The sequence below is a fragment of the Phyllostomus discolor genome, chromosome 5, assembly GCF_004126475.2.
Source record: "Phyllostomus discolor isolate MPI-MPIP mPhyDis1 chromosome 5, mPhyDis1.pri.v3, whole genome shotgun sequence".
Taxonomy (NCBI): Eukaryota; Metazoa; Chordata; class Mammalia; order Chiroptera; family Phyllostomidae; genus Phyllostomus; species Phyllostomus discolor.
In genome coordinates, this window is record NC_040907.2 from 119,796,496 (window position 1) to 119,819,069 (window position 22,574).

Below are 22,574 nucleotides of genomic sequence, written 5' to 3' on the forward strand. Positions count from 1 at the left end.
CATAGGAGGTTGCTGAGGTTTCGGAGCCGAGCCCGGCCTCTAAGGGGGCAGGTGCAGAATCTGAGTGCAGGGAGTTAGGCAGTCCTGTGGAGCCACTGAAATTGGAGCCTGGGCCCCCACATTGGGCAGCCGAGCCACTGACACTGCTCCTTCTGAGTGCATCAGAATGCCTGGTAACCTGGATCTTTCTACCTCCTGAGGTCTCTCTGACTTCCTAGGCATTGCTTTCCTGAATGGGGGTCACTGGGAAAGGCAAAGGGGGGAGACCTAATTTCAACAGCTCTTTTGACCTGAAGCCAAATGCATCTAAGTTCAGTCAGTGAGGTTTATAGTTGCTCCCTGGATTAGGTCCTAAATCATGGTGGAAATTTTCCTGGAATGGGACAAATCCTTTTGTAAATAAGAACATTTGTCTTTTTTTGACTGATGTGCCTGGTGAAACATGTGCCCCTCAGAAGCTCCAGGACATCTGATCTTGTTTGGGATTTGGTGTTTGCATTTGAACACGTGCACTGAGAAACTGCAGTTTGGGAGCCAGAGCTCAGTTCAAGCTTCAAGTCATGGAAGCCTGCCGGGTTTAGCCAGGATATGAGCGGCACTCAGGAAAGGGTTGTTTTTCCAGTGCCTAGTGAGCAGAGGTTCAATTTAACCAATCAGTACATATCTATTAGTCACTTGCTGGATGCCAAACATTCTGGGTATTAAAAAAATGGGCCATTGCCTTTTAGGGGCTTTCGGGCTAATTGGGGCAATATGACATACATGGATAAAGACAGTGAAGGCTGCGTGCCAGTGCCTGTCCAGTGCTGAGTGAGAGGAACAGATTGTGGGCGCTGGAGTTAGGGCAGGGAGAGCACTTCAGTGGCCCCCTGGGATTTGATTAAGGAGATGAAGATGGGTGGAGAACAATAGAGACGCCGTCCCAGAAATAGGAAAAGCTGGCACCAAGGTGTGGAGTGCCAGGTCACATCAGGGAACTCTGGAGGGAAAGCAGGCTCTGAGGGGAAGGGGCAGGGGGGACTGAAGGCCTGAAGACCAGGCTTGGAGGAGTTTGAGTTCTGTGCTGTGGACAAAGGGGACTGGGGAGCATTTTGATTCCAGAAAATATGATCAGTGTTAAAAAAAAAGCAAAAAATCCCCCCCCCCCAAATCCAGCAATCATTCTTTAATACACTATGAAGTCCTCAGTATGTGCTAGGCACTGTTCTAGGCTCTGAGTGTATGCAGTGAACAAATGGGCCAAATGCCCCGCCTGGAGCTTACATTATGTTCCAGGGGAGACTGGTGGAGAATAAGCACACCCAGGTATAAGGAGTGGTAAGCATGATGAGGAAATTGCAACCCCGAGAGATGAAAGTGACCTGTTTCATTTGGGGCATTGGGCTGTACCTTATATTGTTCACAAGTCACCTTTTTTACTCCATGTTGCTTCTGTCTTTTGACTTGGAGGACAATATTCAACCACAAGCAATTCATCCCATCTGTTGTCTGCTGGTAAATTCTCTCTCCTCACTTGCCCCTGAATGATGGTTTGGGGCTATGGCAACAATTTCACTGTTTCCAGGGAGACAGTTTAGGTTCTGTGCATTTCCTGCTGCTGTGGCAGTGAGGGCTTCAGGACCCAGAGTGAGGCTAAGTTGGACCCTTTGGAATGGGCTTCAGGGTTTTGAGCCCTGAAAATTAATGCATTCCTTTCCTCCTGCTCTCTGGGGCAGTGCTTGCTGAGCTGCTGGAGTCCTGAGGGACCTTGTCTCTATCGCTCGATCTTGCCTGGCCCGGAGGCTGTCTGTGATTGGTATGACAGACACAACTTGGGGTCCATATAGAGGGGCCTGACCACTATGAGCATGGCCTCTCTCGGCCCTAATTTCCCTTCTGTGGAGAGAGGACTAAGTGAGTGGTTCCTAGACTTTTATGAAATAGTCAATTCAACTTTAAAAAACTTAGAGACTAACACAGGATTGCCAACTTTTTATTTTGACAAGCACAGACATAAAGAAGAAACTGTCAAGTGCCAGCTCTATCATCATTGTCGTTTCATTAAAAGGGCATATTCTTACCCGACAAAGAAGTGATGACATAATATCAAAGAAAAGGACAGTTTTTCCCTGGAGAGGCATGCTGGCCGTCTTTCACTGACATACATACATTATGTTGTGCTGCTGCTTTTCTTTCCAAACTCCATTCTGGAGTGGCGCTGCTCCATGGCCCCAAACTCAGGGACCACAGGACCAGAGGGCTGGTGAGCCATCCTCCCAGCATCCTTTGCTGTGGAGAGTGAGATACCACATGGACCGGATCCTGTTCCCAATTCTCCCAGGTAGCAATGAACTTCCTTCTCCTGCTTCTCTCCTCTTGACCCTTCCACTGTCTTTCTCTCTTAGCAATTGCTTTCTGGAAGTGAAGACATTCTCAAATTATCCTGGGTTGTTTTTCAGGAGCTGGGAGAAGGGGGGAAAGAGAAAGAGTTCATCATCTTTGACCAGCTGAGCTCCCCCCTCAAGCATCTAAACTCCTCATCTTTAGGTAGCATTCAGTTGTTCCTCAACCATATTCACATCCTTGTTTTGATTCAATTTGCCTTTTTCTCTACTAACTTGAGTCATAAAAGTTAACTTGGCCATGGCATGGCCAAGTTTATGCTTTCTCTTATGAAAATGAGGGTTTGGGATTTCCTGTAGGTCTTAGTTATCCATGTCTAGTCTGTCTTGACCAGAAACCAGATTAGGCTTCCACTTTGGTGAAGAGAACGGAGATCAAGTTTGCTGTTTGGAAAATATGGATTTGCCTCCTGATCAGTTTTTAATCAGCTGGGGACCTTGGGCAAGTCATTGTGCAAGGCCGTGTAAGTGCGTAGTCTGGCACTTGGCTAATATTAACTGCTGTTTACTGAGCCCTCACCAAAGGGCTTTGCATTCATCATCATGGTTGATTCTTGTGAATACTCTTGGGGGAAGGTATTTGTAAGCCTACTTTTCCAATGAGAAAACTGAGTTTAAGATGAAATGGAGTGACTTCCTTTCCACTCTCCTCATGCCATCTCTTGGCCTCATGGGGCTCTACAGTCCCTTGTGTGAACAAGCTGTGTTTCTACCCTCCTGTGACCTACACCCTTCCTTTCTAAAGGAAGGGAGTTCAACTACACAAGTTCCAAGGTCACTTGCAGATCTCACCTCAGCAGCTCTGTGACTCAGATTCATTTCATTTTTTTTTTTTAAGACAACATTATTTGAAGGTGTTTGAGTGCTCCCCTTGCGACAAAAAGTGATGGTAAATTACCTTTTCATAAAATGTAAGATTCCTCCTAAAGCAAAAGGGTTAATATTGAGCTCATGGGCCCTCAGTGCAATTTGTAAGGCCACGGTGCTAACCACAGATCTTCAGCCAGCTCAGTGCCTCAGTTGTTCATCTTCAAAATGGAGACAATAATGCCTAACTGGCAGAATTGTTAACAGGATTAACCAAGATAACATAAGGCATTCAGAAAATTACATCTATTATTAAGCCATCTGAACTTCTGGCCCTGCCTCAGACTTGCCTGGTGTGATTACAAGTGATTCCTTAAACTGGGAAACAAATGTGATTTTTTGTCTTCTGCCTGGGCCACTGTGCTGGTCTTCTCATGTGGGTGGGTCCTGAGCTGTTCTCTTCCAGCAGGTCGGATAAGCCCCTGGGTGAGCAGGCTGACATGGACCCGGTCCTGGTTGCTCTGGCTGAGGGAGGAGAGCTGAGATCTCTGCTAATCCAGTTTAAAGTCTCTAAGGCCCGGACAGTGGACTCAGGACTGCCACTTTTAGGTTCCCATTTTATTAAGCTCATTGAGGGCAAAGGAAATGGTTATTTTGCAGATGTGATGTATTGACTGAGATGTGTACATTAATCCTGAAAGTGCGGGATTGATTTATTAATTTTAAGCAGCAGATGTGGCCATTTGAGAACACAACTCACTGTACTCCTGTGTATAATGCTCACCCATGTTTTTGGCCTTTCAGGAAAGAAAATCTTTTGTTTTAATTTTTTAATTCAATTTTTATTTATATTTAGATGCTTGTTTTCTGTATTATAAAGGAACTTTAGCATTTATTTTTGAACATATTGTTATTGCTTTCTAGAGTTATACTTTTAACACATATGTATAAACAAAAATGTTTATATAGATATGGAATTAATACTACCCATGTATAACGCACACCCTTATTTTTCCCTCAAAAATTTGGGCAAAAGAATACACATTATACACGGCAAAATACGGTATGTCTGGTAGGTCATTCAGTTCCTAGGTGAAACCCCCTGCATTTCTCCAACTCCCTGTCTGTTCCTAGTTAACCAGATTAGGTGTCTATACTACAAAGTTTTACTACTTAGGAGCCCATAGGGTGTAAGATGATTGTTTCAGTGGTAGTCAAGCAGCATTTCATAAGGAGATTCCATCTCTTTGTACTTTTTGTCTGTCCCAAGGCAGTAAGGGATAGAAGAAAAACATGGCCTTTAATCTTAGAATAGATTGGATTTAAATTTCAGCTCTGCTGCTTACAAGATGAGTGATCTTGGAAATTGCCCAACCTCTATGGGCCTCATAATGTTGCTACCTTCCAGACTTGTGAGGATTAAGCAAGATGGTGTAAAACCACCAAGTAGAGGTCATGGCCCTTGGTGCACTGTCCACCCCAAGCATTTCACACCACTAGACATTTGTTAGTGAGGGACTCACAATCCAGACCTCAGGGTCAGGCCAGACAGAAACTGGGGGTGTGTTTGCACAGCGCCTTTGCATTTGAGATGAGGAAACCTGAGCCGACATGATGGTAGGCAACTTGTTAAAGGTCAGCTGGCCTGCTTCTGTTGTCACCTTTCTCTTCCCACAAAGACTGACAAAAAGCAGTTGTTCCCACACAGGCCAGGGAGCTCCTAGCAGTGGGAACCTTATGCAGCCTGTGGTGGTGAAGTATCTTATGAGACCCAATAAACTCAGATGGTGTCCAGCATCCCAGAGTAAATGGCTTTGTCTGAGCTCCTTTTTAAGATCTTGTGGCCTGAATCTGTGAACATTGTGCCCCTTTTCTGGGAGCACAGCCTGTGGTTAGCAAACAGGGTAGCTGCTGGGTGAGTTCATCTGGTACAGATGTGGTGGTGTGCCCTCCAAATGTGGACTCCTGGGAGATGGATGGGGAGGCCACAAAGTGTGGGGGAGGCCCTGCCCTGCTTGGGAGGGGCAGGATAACCAGAACTTCCCAAGGGCAGAGGCCAACTGTGCCACCCCCTTCCAACAGCTCTGTGTGCGGCCCGCCTCCTCTGCTGCCCCTTTCCCCTGCCCCTGGTGTACCACCTCCTGTCTCCTTTCTCTTCCCAGAACTCGCACATGAAAATCCCCACTGGTGGTGCCCACATTATGCTTTATTTGCTTGAGCTGCTTAAGGTAATCGGCCTAATCCCTAATATGCAGGATTATCAGTACCTGGGAGGATCCCATGACTGGGCCACTGGGCCAGGATGTGCAACGGGCTGCCAAGGGGGTTTCCTCTCAGCCTCTTTGCCAGGAGTGGGGGTGGCTGGAAGACCTTTCCCCAGCAATTAGGCCCAGTGAAGACCCAGGGCAGAGGGACCAGGACAGTGGCCCCCACATGGAAGCACTGGAAGCTCGATGGGTTTATAGGTATTGAAATTCAGGCATTTCTAGGTCTTAGGCCAAACTGTGCCACAGAATGTCATAATCATTGCCATGAAATAAAGCATCTTCTAAAAGCTGAATTGGGCCTATGAAATTTTACTCAGGGGATTTCAGACTTTTTCCCCCCACAGAAAACCCGTTCAAGCAGAATCAGTCTCACACAAAACCTTTAATAGGTGGAGACTGTGCAATGTAGAGACACTTTGATTTCATGGGGGCCAGGAACCTTGCCTCCTCTGCCCTCTCTTGGTTACCTCTAAGGCACAGAACACACACACACTAGGCTCTAAGGAAGAAAACTGTGGGTTTAACCCATTGTGCCCTCTCATTTCCCAGATGAGGACTTGGCTCAGAGAGGTTGGGAAACTGGCCAAGGCCACACAGCCTGTTCCTGGCAGAGCCAGGGCTAGAGTGCAGGCCCTGTCTTTCAACCCAGAGTTCTTCTCCCTGCCACCATCCCTCTAATAGGAGGGAAAGGTTCCTTCTGCTCTGTAGTGAGCAGCCCCATGCAGGGCTGCTGGGTCAGTTTTGACAGACACAAGGGGTCAGGGAGAGGAGGTGAAGACTGCTGGGGCATGGAGTGAGGGTGGGGGTGACAGGCAGATAGAAGGAATAACTGAGAAGCAGAATCTGTCAATGTAGGCTCAGGGGGAATGGCTTTCTGATGCTGACCAGGGAAATTTGAGGACAAAGTGGACCTGTGAGATACAAGGAGAGGACAGATGGAGATTTCCTGGGTCCTTTCTTCCCCCACAGCCTTCTGGCTGTCAGGAAGTATTCCATGATGCCAACACCTTGGGCAGAGGGTTCAGGCATGGACTTCCAGAGATGAAAGTGTTCCTGGTCCCTGCTCTGTTCCAGAGGGATTAGGGGAGGCCATTCCTTTCAGACCCTCAGGATTGCTGGGCCAAGAGGGCATGCGTCACAGCTACCTGAGGATGTGGATAGCACCCAGGGAGGCTGGATCTTCTTCACTGGCAGCTGCATGAGAGCCTCGGTGCTCAGCAGGAGGACTTCACAGCCACGCTCATGTCCATTTTGATGCTCTGTTCCATGAAGGATGATTATGGTTCTGAGTTTGTTCTTGGCTGAGAAAGGAACTGTGTTCATCTGTCCTTCACTTAACCATCCTCTCAAGGCACGGTGACCTTGAAGGAGGGCCTCTGTGGTACATGCAGTACCCAGATTGCATGGGGTGAATGGAGTGCTTAAGATGGTAATAAACCTTTCATAGGCACTTTAGAGCCACCCATCATCCTTCCACACACATTATCCCATTTGGTCCTCATGCTGTCCCTGAGAGAACATCAGGCCAGGTACTTGTCTCTTTTTGGTGTCAAACAGCTGGGGTTAAATTCTGATTGAGTTTTCCTGGTCCAGCTACTTAACCCCTCCTCTGTAGACGAGTGTGTTCATATCTGCCTTATAGAGTTACTATGGTGATGCTTGAAATGGTAGCCAATACTGATATTGTTATTATTTATTAATAATTATATCTAGGTGTTGTGCATGCCAAGAATTGATTTTCCATTTGCTGCAGCTGCCCTTTTCTCTCTTCCTCCCTCCTTTCCTACCTGCCTTTCACTAAGATGTCTCAAGTGTTTATTCTGTGCTCATAATGTGCCAATGTGGAGGATATAGCAGTGAGCAAGAGACAACAATTTTTCTCTCATGGAGCCTACAGGCATTAAATGATGGTTGAATATGCAGGCTTCCAGGTGGTAGTATAAATGCTCTGAGGAGGCACAGAGCATAGATGGGGAGTGATCAGGGTGGGGTGGCTGTCATTTCCAGTGGCATGGGCAGGGAAGCGCTCACTAATAAGGCATCAATGGCCCAAGCAAGGCTAGGGAGCAGCCATGTGGCCATCTGGACAAGAGGAACAGCCAGTGCAATCAGTCCTGAGGCAGAAGTGTGCCTGGGAGGTTCTGGCAGCACAAGGAGACTGATGTGGCTGGAGTGAGTGAGAGAGTGGGAGACTCAGGATGATGGCAGGCGTGGGACAGATTGAGTGGGCTCCACTGTGTGAAGTCTGTGACGTCCTGCAAGTGGGATGAGAAGCCATAGGAGGGTGATGGCATGGTAGTCACGTGATCTGACTTACATTTTTAACCATAGTTTTCCTCCCAGATGCTCACTGTGTAAGCAACTTCCCAGATCTGGGATGAGGAGACAGTGTTCAGAGAACTGAGACATAATTAAACCTGAGACAGCCTTGTTATCTGAGGGCAGCTTCAACAGGGAGCAGCGAGGGGACTCTGCGATCCTCCTGGTGGCTGGCCCCCACCCTCACTGCAGTCACCCAACAGGTATACTGTTCTAGGTGGCCTTGGCTCCTGGTGTGGCCTGACAGGTGTTGATGGGAGCCTGCTCAGGGTGAATGAGCCTAGCTGGGCAGGAGCAGGTGTGGTGGCTGCTCACAGGGAAGGTGCAGTCTGCACAGCGGGCCACCTGGCAGGGCTTGGCAATCTCAACATCTTGTTGGGGCACAGGGAGGTAACCAGAGCCCTTCTCTGCAAGGTGCAGCAGGGTGAGGATCTGAGAGTTGAACCACATGCTCTGTGAGGCCTGCCTTTGGGGTTCTGGAACCCTTTCTCCAGAGCAGCACTGCTTCTTGCTCACAACCAGAGGATAGCAATGCCACTGTTGCCCACCTTCATTAGGCAGTGGGTACTTTCAGCAAGTGCTGGGTTCTACCTTACCAGATCACAAGGTCGCACTCATCTCTGTCTACAGAAGAGGGTTGGGGAACTGAAGTGACTTGTCCAAGGACATTCAGAAAAGCTGGACCTGGATTTGGGTATCCTTCCATCCTCAGAGGTCTTCCTACCACACCACAAACTTGAAGTTTCCCTTATAATTGGTCTAATTTGGGAAGGATGGAGACGCACATGGCCCATATCTGAAGGTTGGGGGCTGTGGGGTTCTGGGATTAGAATGGGCTTGTTCTCCAGGGCTGGGTCAGGGCAGGGCTGCTCGTACTGCTAGGGAAAGCTAGCCCTTTGAAGACAAGAAAGGTTGCTCCCCACTGTGGCCCCCACACCCAACTGTGGGAGTGGGCCAGGTGGAGGCTCTGGCAGTTTTGGGAATCCCTGGATGCCAGGTTGCAGCAGAGGGAACTGCTTGGGAGTGATGGGTTCTCTTGGCTAGGTTTGGAGGAATCATCCCATTGGGGAAGGAACAAGAGATGTGAGTAGAGCAAGCTGGCAGTTTACGTCTTGGCTTGGGGGTTGCCTGGCTGGGCCGGGTGGCTTCACCCCTGCCCCCCACACCAGGCCCTGATTCACTCTGGGCCAGTGTCCCCCTCAGGGCCAGCAGTCGATGCAGTGGTACAGCTTTAACTTTAGAGGGAACCAGTCCCGTCAATGTGCACTCTGTCACAGCAGCTGTTAGTTACTGCTGCGTGCCAGGCACCATGACAAATGCTGGGCATCGCTTATCTCACGTAAGCTTCATCACCTACTCGTCACCTACTGCTGGGGGTCTACATGCCTGTCCCACATTCTACATGAAGGAAGTCAAAGCTCTGGAGCTAATGTGCCCACAGCAGTCAGCTTGTTAGGGGTGGGGGGTTCTCGGGGCAGACCTATGCCTAGACAGGCTCTCTGCCTCTATGCTGAGCTCTCAGGCTCTATGCCTTCCCCTGAAATATCTGCTTTCAGTTGCCCTGTATATAAAATGGGGATAATTCTACCTGCCTGATGGATTTATTATAAACTCTAATTGAAATCATGCATAGGAAGCACCTAATTTGTAGTTCCTGACACCCAATTCTGGCTTGATAAGTGGTGGCCAATCACTGTTACAATGGGCCCTGCCCCTTACTATTCGTCCCCTGTGTGTCCCAGCAAGGCCACTCCCCCTCTCTGGGCCTCTGCTAGCTTTTCTCTGGAGCATGGGGTTATGGTCCCCGCTCCACATGAAGGATGCTTTGGCCACAGTGAGGTCAGAAGTGGCGAGGGCCTTTCCCTCCAGGCAGGGAGTGCCCCCCTGGCCTGTGACATCAGGCTTCCTAGAGCTCCAGCCCCCTCCTCTCCCTGCTGCTCCCCCAGTTCTGCCTCCCACATGTGTAATTAAGCTCAAAACATCCAGTGTAAGCAAATAACAACAAGGGCATTATCTCCCTTTTGTCTGTGTTTTTCTTTGCCTATCATAAAGTAATTAAAATAATGAATGCCTTGTAAAACAATAGGTAAGAGGGCTGGCAAGAGAGCATTATCTGCCATATACCACTTGTGCTGTGAATTATTAATGCATTGAAACCACTGTGACTGGAGAGGACTCCTGCCTCCAGCCTTTGTCATTCCCATTCCCTCCTCCCGGGTCTGCCAGGTGGCTGCAACCCTGAACTCCAGGAGTTGAGGAGCAGAAAGCTGGCCCTTCACACACCCCTAGTCATGGCCCTGGACCAGTTCAGAAATGTCCCAGGGACACACTGCTCAAGAGGAAATATAAAAGCTTCTGATTAGAGGGCCTTTTCCCTGCCCCATCTCTTTCCTACCCCATCTCTTCCCTGTCCACTCCACATCCTCTACTTCTGGAAGAAGCAGGCAGTTCTGGGCCTGGGTGAAGGGAGGGGCTGGGAAAGGGTGGGTGTTAAGATCCATGTCCTATTTCAGATAATAGCCTGGATGATCAATCCATGCCAGGATCATTAGAAGCAGTGGTTCTAAAAGTGGGGTTCCCAAACCAGCAGCTTCAGTATCACCTGGGAACTTGTTAGAAATACATGTGGTGGGGGTGGGGTCAGCACCCTGGGTTAACAAGCCCTACAGGTGGTTCTAATGGCCCCTTAGGTTGGAGGACCACCGCTAGAGTGTCCGTGGCTAGAGAGGAGGTGGAAGGCTGTGGGACTTATTAAATTGGACATGTATTAAGTGTCCTGGGGTGCTTTTAATCCCCACCATGGCTGTGGGCAGGCAGTGCTGCCCCATCTGGCAGGGCAGGTCCCACAGAGGCAGGAGAGCTGGCTCTACACCTTCAGATACTAAGGCTGATCCTGGATCAGGGTCTTCTCTTCCAAGACATGCAACTATGCAGAGTCTTTACATGGCCGATACATGGGGTCCTACTAGGTCACTGAGACTGGCCTTAGGTGGCTCAGACAGCTGGCTCCACAGATGTCAGCAGGTGGCCCTCAAATATACCCACCCTGTGCCAACCCCTCACCCTACCCCTGCTCCCTGCTTCCTCTTGGACTGTGCTAGCTCTGTAGGGCCCAACACACTTGGAAAGAAAACATAAGCACCTTGTGTTGCTGGTATTGCTTCTCTCTTCCCAGCTCCCCTGAGCCTGGGATAGCTGGAGGGAGAGAATCAGGTGTCAGGAGCAGCTTTCTGCCAGCCTGCAGGTCCCATAGAGCAGCAGTCCCCAACCTTTTTGGCACAAGGGACCAGTTTTGGGGAAGACAATTTTCCAGGGAATGGGGTGGGGGGATGGTTTCCAGATGATTCAAGGGCAATACATTCCAGCCCATCTCCTGCCGTGCCGCCCAGTTCCTAACAGGTCTAGACTGGTACTGGTCTGGTCCTAGGCCCGGAGGCTGGGGACCCCTGCCCTGGAGGATGACTCACCCAGACTCTGAGCCCTCTTTTCCTCACTCTTCCCTTTCCTTATTCACTGCAAAGATTTTTACTTCTGCCTTTGGTTTTTTCCCCTCACTCCAATTCACAATGATCCATAGGATCAGTTTGCTTTGAAAATTAATTCTAGTGTTTTAAATGATGAACATAATTGTGCTGGCATCTTTTAAGACATCTATAGATCTGCAAAAAAAAAAAATCTCAGTGAGTATTTGAGTAAAGGACTCAGTTAAATTTAAATTTTAGATAAATAATGGGTACATTTTTAGTATAAGTATGTTCCATGCAGTATTGGGGGGGCATGCTTATGCTAAAAATTTATTTGAAGTTTAAATTTCCCTGTCTGTCGTGTATTTTATTTGGCAACCTTAAGCCCTGGTTCCATAGTCAGTGAGGGACTGATACTCATAACTATATTCGTTCATTCGTTCATTCATTCATTCATTCATTCATTCATGTTTATTGAGCCAACTATATTCCCAGTACTCATTTAGGTACTCAGGATACAGCAGTTGGGGTAGGGGCAGAGAGTAAATGAAATAAGTGAATTTTAGAGTATATTAGAGGTTTTAAATGCTTTGGAGAAAAATAAAGCAGAAAGGCTATTTTGTCAGAAGGCAGAGTTGCAATTTTAAAAGGGTAGCCAGAGAAGACTTCATCGAAATAGTGATATTTAAGCAAAGACTTGAGCTTAGTGAGGGAGCAAGCTGTGACCCTTTGTGGGAGAAAAGTGTCTGTGGGAGGGGAGGGTACCTTATATGCAGGTGAGTTCAGGTTAAGGCCCAGTGTGGGGCTCAGTTATCTGATGATGTCAGCCTTGTTTCCTCATGCGCATTTGAGGCCATGATAGGTAGTTTATTATCTCCTGTAACTGAAAAGGGCTGGGGTAGATTTCAGGCAGAGCTGGATTCAGATGTTCAAATGATGACATCAGCATTTCATCACTTCTTCTACTTTTCTCTGTGCTGCCTTCACTCTCAGGAAAGGATTAACTTTCTTATGCTTTCCAGCAAAAGTCTCGAGCTCGAGTTGTATTACATTGGTTGTGCATCATGTGACCATCGGTGGCCCAGTCACAGTTGCCAGGGGGATGGGATGACATGATTGAGCAGTCCCCATTCCTGGAGCCAGTGTGGGCCTGTCAGTCTCTTTTGAACTACAAGAGGAATGAGGAGGTGGGGATTTCCTTAAGGAGAGGATTGGGCACTCCTGTGAGAATGGCATGAAGGCTGGGTAGGGGAAGATCCCAGGCAAGATGCTTTTCCTCCTGAGCTTTGTGATTTTTTCTTAAAAATGGGAAGAAGAGAACCTCATTCTTTCTTTCACAAAGATATTTTAAGAAGAAATAAAGAAAAGATTCTTTCTTAAAAAGATTTTAAAAACTGATCAAAGCCATAACCCATTCCTTCTTTCCTAACCTTGTAACTTCAGGCCAGTTCCTACCTTAGCTGAGGACCCTTTGATTTTGGGGGGTAGGTTTTGTTTTTAAAATGCACTTGGTCCCTATGTCTCAACCCTTGTTCTCTCTGTTGCCAGGAGGCCCAGAAGATTAACAATGGCTCAAGCCAGGCTGATGGCACTCTCAAGCCAGTGGACGAAAAAGAGGAGGCAGTGGCAGCTGAGGTCGGCTGGATGACCTCTGTGAAGGACTGGGCGGGGGTGATGATATCTGCCCAGACACTGACCGGCAGAGTCCTGGTGAGTCCTCAACTTCCTCCTCACATCAGGAGGCCTGCTTTCAGGTCCATGGTTGCTTTGTTTATAGGGATGTGGTGTTTCACAGGGTCTTCTACAGGCCACTGGCTGTTGGGAGGTGGGACTAATGGGGAGCGCTTGTGTATGGTCATGGAGGACAGGCTGGGTTCATGCACATTTAAGCTAATGTTTGCGGACTGGGCTATTGTCTGGGGCACAGAGGGACCAGGGAGTTCTGAGTGTGTGTGTGTGTGTTTGCTGGCCTTCTAAGGATGCTACTGTTGTCCTCTGATTGCTAAACAGAGAGCCTCTTTTGGGAAGTTTCCTAACCTCCTGCTCTGTGTGATCTGGATCCCACCCACATTGGACATCCTCCGTTATCATGGGTGAAAGTTATTGGCAGCCCACCCAAGGCTGTCTGGCCCTTGCTTGGAGCGTTGCCCCTGCAACATTATTTCTGATGAGGCTATTTCTTGCCCCATCTGCAGCCAGGGCTCATCCTGTCCCTTCTCTGGGCATTGCCTGCTTTCTCTCTGATCTGTTTATATGGAACTTGGCTTCACTGACTGGTCTCATGGTCTTCTAGTTCTTGGCAAGGATCATAGGTGAATCAAGCCTGCAGTGACCAATCATGCCAGCTTGCCTGGGACTGAGGGGTACCTTGGACATGGGTCTTTCAGTGCTAAGACAGAAGAAGTCCTTAGACAAACAAACATAAATTGGTCACCGGCCAGGCCATGCTCCTGACATATGTTGACCTTTTCTTTGGGGCAGCCCTGTCTACTGGCTTTCTTAGGTCTACTTTGGGTCAGGAATATTCCTGAGAAGGATTTTTATTTCAAATTAATTCCTTTTTATAATTCTGAAAGCTATTTTGTATGGGATACCGTTCCTGGGCCTGAAGCTGGGGCTTGGTCAAAAGTCATTTGGCTCATAGATAGTGAATGGGGACATCCTGACGGCTGAGTCAGGGATACTGGAAAGTAGATATGATCATCCTCGACATTCTGTGGTAACAACTCAGTGAGGTGGTGACTGCAGATATAGGGAAGTGGTGAAAATTTCACCCATCACAGTCCTCCTTGGGGAGAACTGTACCTCAAGTTTGGGAAAAACATCTTACAAACAGCTTGAAGGAAGGAGTAAGACACTGAATGCCATGCTTGGGTTATAAAGTTGGTGGCCAAAGAACATTCAAGAAGGACAGGGTTCTATTATCTGAGGGACTCATCATGAGCTGAACCTTCTGAGAGTCTGGTTACGAAGCTGTGGCTGATGTTAATTGGTAGCAAAATAGAAAGGGGAGAGATTTAAAGTTGAGATTTTGTAGGAAGAATAGAGAGAAACTGGTGAGGACAGTTGCTGCATGGAGGAAGATAGAGAGGAGGGGACAATCCAGGTTGATGGGATCTGGGTTGCTGCCCAGGAAAAGCTGGGCAGCACTGTGTGTCAGATGGGGTAGCAAAGGCAGCATTGCTGTGGACTGTGCTGTGTAACCACCATCCTTGTCTTCCCTGCCTCCTGCCTGCTCAAGTGTCCAGTGGAATCTTCATTGCTCTTCTGTGCTTGTTTCTGAGCAGATTCCACGTGTGAAACTTAAAGGGGTTGAATTCTGAGTCTGGGCATTCATGTGGGACGAGTGGAGGCAGTGCCTTCTATATGTATGGTGGTGATGGTGGATGAGGAGCAGCAGATAGTTTGGTTACACAGATGTGCAGCCCCCACAGCTTACATGTGGCCCCTATAGACAGTTCTGAATACCCTCAGCAGCATCGGACAAGAGTTACTGAGCACCAACTCTAGGCCAGGTGTTCTTTTCAGCCCCATGGAAAACAAGGAGTGATCCTGATTCCATTGCACCATGGAAGTTGTTGAAGGATTGTCTGGAGAAATGCTAGGAGTTCAAGCATTGTGTGAGTGTGTGTGTTGGGGTGGGGGAGCTGAATATGGAGAATTTTGGGGGATCAAGAAGGCCATCATAGGGACAGAAGCCTTTGAGCCAAAACTTCCATTTCAAGATGGACCAAGCATACACTTATGATATAAAAAAATAAAAATGTACCTGAGCTTGCAAACAAGAGAGGGACCACTTAGTGGGCCAGAAGCTGAATACTTAATAAGACAGACAGCATTTGAATTGAGCTTTGAAACGTGAGTTAGGATCTTGAGCATCAAAGCAGAGGAGATTGTTTCAGAGTGAGGAGCAGCAGGAACAGGGAATGACCACTACATTGATGGACCGAGGCCCGGGCTGTGAACACAATGGCACTCCAGGGGAAGTAAGCCTGGGAAGGTGGGCTGGAGACAGCTTGTCCCCTCTTCAGATGCCAAGTAAAAGAACTTGGATGGAATTTTGTAGGAAAGGGGATTTTGAGGGAAGGGTATCATGATTGGTGGTTGTGCAGAGAGAGCTGGTGGACAAACGGAGACCAAATTGCTGAGAAGGGGAGCTCGGAGGTACTAGGATCAGTTAGGATAGTGAGCTCCTAGCACCTGTGACAGGACTTAAGGGGATTGTGGCAGCGGACCTGGTGAGGCAAGGTCTTGAACTAACACCAAGCTGTGGAAGCAGGTAGGTGGATGTGGGTAACATTATATAAGTGGAATGAATCACAGGCCAAGTGCACCCAGCATCCACCTTGATACTACTATTGGCAATAATACTATCGAAAGCCTCCCGTGAGCCAGGCACTGTGCTAGACACTGCATGTTATGATTAGATTGAAGGGTAAGGACCATGTGGAATTTTTTTTGTATCTTCCATTTTGCTGTGGTGTTATAGGGATTCATTACAAGGAAACAAGCAAGCCAGTTGTATCAATGAATCTGTTTCCATTTTACAGTTGAAAAAAACCAAAGCATAAGAAGGGCAATGACTTGCTTAAGAATATGCAGCCTCCAGGCTAGTCCCTGCAGGCTCTGGACTTCCCATCTAGTGCTCCTTCTGTGTCATTACTTCCACAGATAATGCCTCTTCTTTTTTAAGCCACTGACAGCTGTCGCTTTGGCTGTGACATTTTGACTTTATTGTCTCTGCGCCAATTAGGTCCTAAGGCTTCTTGGCTGTATTCTTTTAACATTTGCGTGGACAAGCACAGTCTGCCCAGGCCTGCTTGCCCAGGAAGCCAGCTGCTCTCCGAAGGTCTCCTTGGAGAAAATCCTGCCTGCGCTGCTCTGGCACCCTCAGAGCAGAGCAGGTCCCATTGCACAGAGAGCAGGCTTCTGTGCAATGGGACAGGCCTCTGCTCTAGGAGTTCCAGAACAGGCCTCTGAGTTCCAGAACAGGCCTCTGCTCTAGGAGAAGGCACATCTTTGCTCTGAGCAAGGAACAGATTTCACATTGAAGTCTCAGTGTCTGCTCAGAACCCAAAGCTGTGTTTGTCTTGAGCTGTCCCAATGTTTAGCCTTCCAACAATGGGACTAAAAGCAAGACTAGACACCCAACTGTTCAGAGTTCCCCTTTTTAATTTTTAATTTGTTCTCCTTGATGCATGGCTCAGGAGCTTAGCCTCCACATCTGGATACTCCCTTCACCTGTCTCATTGTCATAGGTGAGAGAGTCTCAAAGCTGGGGCATTGTGGATAAGGCTCAACTGGGGAAGGATGCGCCAGGACAGCCTAGGCATAGCTGTACACTTCCCTTCTCTCCAGGCTCTCCAGAGGGGCACACCGTTCATTTGTACTTGTTTCTCACCTGCACCAGACACTATTCTAAGCACTGGACATAAAGCAGGGAGCAACAGAGATCGGGGTGTGAATTACTTATAATGATAAATTAGATACAATGTAGAGCTCAATGTAAAAACGACTAATGCTCATCATCATTGACCAGTGCATTTTATAGTGAACACCTGGAATTTTATCATCAAAGTGACAATTCCTTGACCAGGTCTCCAGATAGCCCGGTCCTTGCCTTGTGTCTCACCTTGGCATTCGTGCTTTAGCTTCACAAGAGCAGCCAGGCTGGGCAGAGCCTTCTCTTGGAGCACATGGCTGAGGGAGTCTACCTCAGAGTGAACATCAGGCTGTCAAGGGTTACTACTACCTTTATCTTTTCTTTAATTAAAAAATATTTATTTGAAAATGTTTTCTGAGTATAAAATTTTGGAACATATTGGAAGTATTGCTGATAAACTCCACTTTGGGATTTGGAGGTGGCCCACACTGACAGCATTTCCACATAGCCGTGAATGGGTTCAGGATACCTCCCAGCAGCTATTTGGGTGTTGTTGGGGACTTGGTTCACTGCATGTCACCTTATCTGCTCTGTGCACAGACTCGGGGGATGAGTGGTTCTTTGTGCCAGGGTTTGCTGTGGTCTTCCTGGTAAACCTCTAGTGAACACCATAAATTGGGAGAGGGAGCATGACTTTGTGTTGTGGCTGCTTGGAGCCAAGTTGGTGGCCTATATAAAATACAGCGTCTCGGGATTTGCATTCTGTGTATTCACATACTCCTGGCTTCATCTCCGTGTCTCTCCTCCCTTTTTCTCTTTGTCCTTATTTCTTCATTCTTCTCTTGAAGTTTCCATTGTATGGGTTATGCACTCCACACAGTTTTTTGAGCAAATTAAAATTCTTCTAAGAGTAAGGCAATGCATATAGATAGAAAAGGCAAGATACACACTGAGTCAGCTTTTATATTGTTTGGTTATCCTATATGGAAACGTAAGCCGAAATCAATATTAGTTATAGTCTAGTTCAGGGGTGGTAACTTTTTCTGTAAAGAGCCAGGTAGTAAGTGTTTTAGGCTTTGCAGACCATAGGAACTCACACAGCTATTCAACTCTGCCTTTATAGTTCGAAATCAGCCACCAATAATACATGGACATGACTGTGTTCCATTTAAAATTTATTTACAGAAACAGGTGGTGGGCCAGAGTTATTTCATGTGTCATAGTTTACTGACTTTTGGTCTAGCTCATCTCCTTATTTTATAATAAAGAAATTGAAAGTCAAAAATTGAAAGCAATTCCTTAGGAATGAATTCTCTAAGATGATATTGGACAACAGTGATGGCATCAGAGAACCCATTCATAATGGGGAATGTTACAGACACAGAGATACATGCACTCACAACATCTACATTAGCACCTTATTTCTGTGTATTCACATTAATTCCCACGTTGATCTCAGAGTGACTGTCTCCCTAGGGCAACTATGGCTTGTGGGCCAGCATGACTTCAGCTATGAGTGTAAGCAGTATCTACACTGCCTGGGCTGTACCTGAACCCGGTTCATTACAGTCAGTGTTTTATGATTCTCCTCAAAGACTGGTCTTGCTAATACAGCTGTCAGCTACTTGAGCAAAGATAGAGCCTTTAGAATTACTCTTTTGATTATTTTCCCCGTATTCCCAAAGTCCTATACTACATTTAAATATTGCTCCAGGATGCATCCATGTCTAACCCATGAACTGAAAATATATGCTACTTGCTTAAATGTCTGGGGGATGATTAGTCAAAGTAAAGAGAAAGAAAAATGCTGGTCTTTTCCTTTATCATCCTAAATATATCGCATGTGTGGTGTTCTACTTTTGCATTATATACATAGTCTGGCCATTCTATCCTTATCTCCCAGAGCCCAAGAGAAAATATGTATCAAATGCACCTTTCAAATAGAAGTAATCCTGTTGGTTTCACAGAGTTAAATAGATGTGCTCACTGCTGGACTATTTGCCCATGAAATTGGAGCAGTTGAACAAAATGGAGGCGCACACGGGCATACGCTCAAATGTGTGACATTCATTGCCATCCTTTCTCCCTTCAGGTGGCTCCCTTCATGACATTTCTCATGGTGCCTGGTGGCAAATTCACACACTGCTCACATTTTCATCTTTCTCTCTTTACCTCTCCTCTGTGTTCCACTCATTATTTTTTTTATATTTTAGGCACATCTACGTGACATTTTTATGTCACCTACAAATAAATGCCCTATGTAGCAGAAAGACCAGAGGTTTCACAGGCATGTATTTTTACTAAGAATACCCCCATATCAAACAGGTAGATCCTACTCTCTGTGATATTCGGAGTAAATTGAAATTTTATTTGAGTTTTTAAACTCCCTTGAGTAAGACTTTTTTTAAAAAAATTTTTTATTTTAATCATTGTTCAAGTACAGTTTTCTCCCCCCTACTCCCATTCCAGCCCACCCACCCAACCCTCCCCCCTTCCCCCCATTACCCCCCACCCCTAGTTTTTGTCCATGTGTCCTCCAAATTTGTTCCTGTAAACCCTACCCATTCCCCCCTGAAATTCCCTCTTCTCTCCCCTCTGGCCACTGTCAGACTATCCCCTATTTCAGTGTCTTTGGTTATATTTTGCTAGTTTTTTTGTTTTGTTTTGTTGTTTAGATTCCTGTTAAAGGTGATATCATGTGGTATTTGTCTTTCACTGCCTGACTTGTTTCGCTTAGCATAATGCTTTCCAGCTCCATCCATGCTGTTGCAAAGGGTATGAGCTCCTTCTTTCTTTCTGCTGCATAGAATTCCATTGTGTAAATGTACCATAGTTTTTTGATCCATTCATTTACTGATGGGCATCTAGGTTGCTTCCAGCACCTAGCTATCGTAAATTGTGCTGCTATGAACATTGGGGTGCATAGGTTCTTTTGTATTGGTGTTTTAGTATTCTTAGGATAGAGTCCCAGCAGTGGGATTGCTGGGTCAAAAGGCAGATCCATTTTTAGTTTTCTGAGGAAGTTCCAAACTGCTTTCCATAGTGGTTGTACCAGTCTGCAGTCCCACCAACAGTGCACTAGGGACCCCCTTTCTCCACAGCCTCTCCAACACTTGTTGTTTGTTGCTTTGTTTATGATGGCCATTCTGACTGGTGTGAAGTGGTATCTCATTGTGGTTTTAATCTGCATCTCTCTGATGGCTAGCGATATTGAGCATCGCTTCATGTGTCTTTGGATTTTTTGTATGTCCTCCTTGGAGAAGTGTCTGTTCAAGTCCTTTGCCCATTTTTTAATTGGGTTATTTGTCTTCTTAGAGTGGAGTCGTGTAAGTTCTTTATATATTTTGGAGATTAAACCCTTGTCTGAGGTATCATTGGCAAATATGTTTTCCTATACAGTTGGTTCTCTTTTTATTTTGATACTGTTTTCTTTAGCTGTGCAAAAGCTTTTAATTTTGATGAGGTCCCATTTGTTTATTCTTTCCTTTATGTCCCTTGCTCTAGGAGACAAGTCAGTAAAAAAGTTTCTGCGTGAAATATCTGAGATTTTCCTACCTACGTTCTCTTCTAGGACTTTAATGGTATCACGCTTTATATTTAAGTCTTTTATCCACCTTGAATCTATTTTTGTATAAGGTGTAAGTTGGTGCTCGAGTTTCATTTTTTTGCACGTAGCTGTCCAGTTCTCCCAACACCATTTGTTGAAGAGGCTATTTTTATTCCATTTTATGTTGCTGCTTCCTTTGTCAAATATTAATTGACCGTTGAGGCTTGCGTTTATTTCTGGGCTCTCTGTTCTGTTCCATTGGTCTATGTGCCTGTTTTTATGCCAGTACCAGGCAGTTTTGATTACAGTGGCCTTGTAGTATAGTTTAGTGTCAGGTATTGTGATCCCTCCTACTTTACTCTTCTTTCTCAAAATTGCAGCAGCTATTCGGGGTCGTTTATGGTTCCATATAAATTTTTGAAGTGTTTGTTCTATGTCTGTGAAATATGCCATTGGTACTTTAATAGGTATTGCACTGAATGTGTAAATTGCTTTTGGTAGTATGGACATTTTGATGATATTAATTCTTCCAATCCATGAACACGGTATATGTTTCCATTTGTTTGTGTCTTCCTTGATTTCTCTCCTCAGTGTTATGTAGTTTTCTGAATACAGGTCTTTTACCTCTTTGGTTAGGTTTATTCCTAGGTATTTTATTTTTCTCTTTGCTATTTCAAATGGGATTTTTTTTCTTGATTTCTGCTTCTGCTGTTTCATTGTTGGTGTACAGAAATGCCTTTGATTTCTGGATATTGACTTTGTATCCTGCTGTTTTACCAAATTCATTTATTAGGTCAAGCAGTTTTTTGGTGGAGTCTATAGGATTTTCTATATACACTATCATGTCATCTGCAAAGAGTGACAGTTTTGTTTCCTCCTTTCTGATTTGGATTCCTTTTATTTCTTTTTCTTGTCTGATTGCTGTGGCTAGAACTTCCAGTACTATATTGAATAGAAGTGGTGAAAGTGGACATCCTTGTCTTGTTCCTGTTCTTAGTGGAAAAGATTTTAATTTTTGCCCATTGAGTATAATGTTGGCTGTAGGTTTCTCATATATGGCCTTTATTATGTTGAGGAATGCTCCCTCTATTCCCACTTTACTGAGTGTTTTTATCATAAATGGGTGCTGTACCTTATCAAATGCTTTTTCTGCATCTATTGATATGATCATGTGGTTTTTGTCTTTGCTTTTGTTTATGTGATGTATTACATTTACTGATTTGCGAATATTGTACCATCCTTGCATACCTGGAATGAATCCAACTTGGTCATGGTGTATGATCTTCTTAATGTACTGTTGGATGCGGTTTGCCAGTATCTTGTTGAGGATTTTAGCGTCAATGTTCATCAGCGATATTGGCCTGTAGTTTTCTTTCTTTGTTGTGTCTTTATCTGGTTTTGGAATTAAGATGATGTTGGCCTCATAAAAAGAGTTTGGGAGTCTTCCATCTTTTTGGATTTTTTGAAATAGTCTGTGAAGGATAGGTGTTAGTTCTTCCTTAAATGCTTTGTAGAATTCTCCTGTGAAACCATCTGGCCCAGGGCTTTTGTGTGTTGGGAGTTTTTTGATTACTGCTTCAATTTCTTTTGTTGTTATTGGTTTGTTCAGGCTTTCTGCTTCCATTTTATTGAGTTTTGGAAGATTATATTTTTCTAGAAATTTGTCCATTTCATCTAGGTTTTCAATTTCTTGGCATACAGCTCTTTGTAGTAATTTCTTACAATGCTTTGTATTTCTGTGGTATCTGTTGTAATCTCTCCTCTTTCATTTCTGATTGTGTTTATTTGGGTTTTCTCTCTTTTTTTCTTGATGGGTCTGCTTAAAGGCTTGTTGATTTTGTTTATCTTTTCAAAGAACCAACTCTTGGATTCATTGATCTTTAGAATTGTGCTTTTAGTCTCTATGTCATTTAATTCTGCTCTGATTTGGTTATTTCCTTCCTTCTGCTTGCTCTGGGCTGTCTTTGTTGTTGTTCCTCGAGTTCTTGTAGACGTAGGGTTAGGTTGTTTGTTTGAAATGTTTCTAACTTTTTTAGGTGGGCCTGTATCGCTATGAACTTCCCTCTCAGGACTGCCTTGGCTGTGTCCCATAAGTTTTGGGTTGTTGTGAGTTCGTTTTCATTTGTTTCCAAAAACCGTTTGATTTCTTCCCTAATATCATTCTTGACCCATTCATTGTTTAATAGCATGCTGTTTAATCTCCATGAATTTGAGTATTTTGGGTTTTTTTCCTTGGGGTTGGTTTCTAGTTTCAGTCCCTTGTGATCCGAGAAATTGCTTGGTATGATTTCAATTTTTTTGAAATTGTTGAGGCTTGTTTTGTGTCCTATCATGTGGTCAATCTTTGAAAATGTTCCATGTGCATTTGAAAAAAATGTGTATTTAGCTTCTTTGGGATGGAGGGTT

The 22,574-nt window shown here is 45.6% G+C and overlaps 1 protein-coding gene across 1 annotated transcript in view; it reads left to right on the forward strand.

Annotated features, from left to right (window-relative positions):
* Positions 1 to 22,574, forward strand: part of KCNMA1 (potassium calcium-activated channel subfamily M alpha 1) — a 749,962-nt gene that overhangs the window by 201,118 nt on the left and 526,270 nt on the right. Inside the window, 1 exon segment of the mRNA XM_036027545.1 lies at positions 12,787 to 12,948. Coding sequence (XP_035883438.1) covers positions 12,787 to 12,948 — 162 coding nt within the window.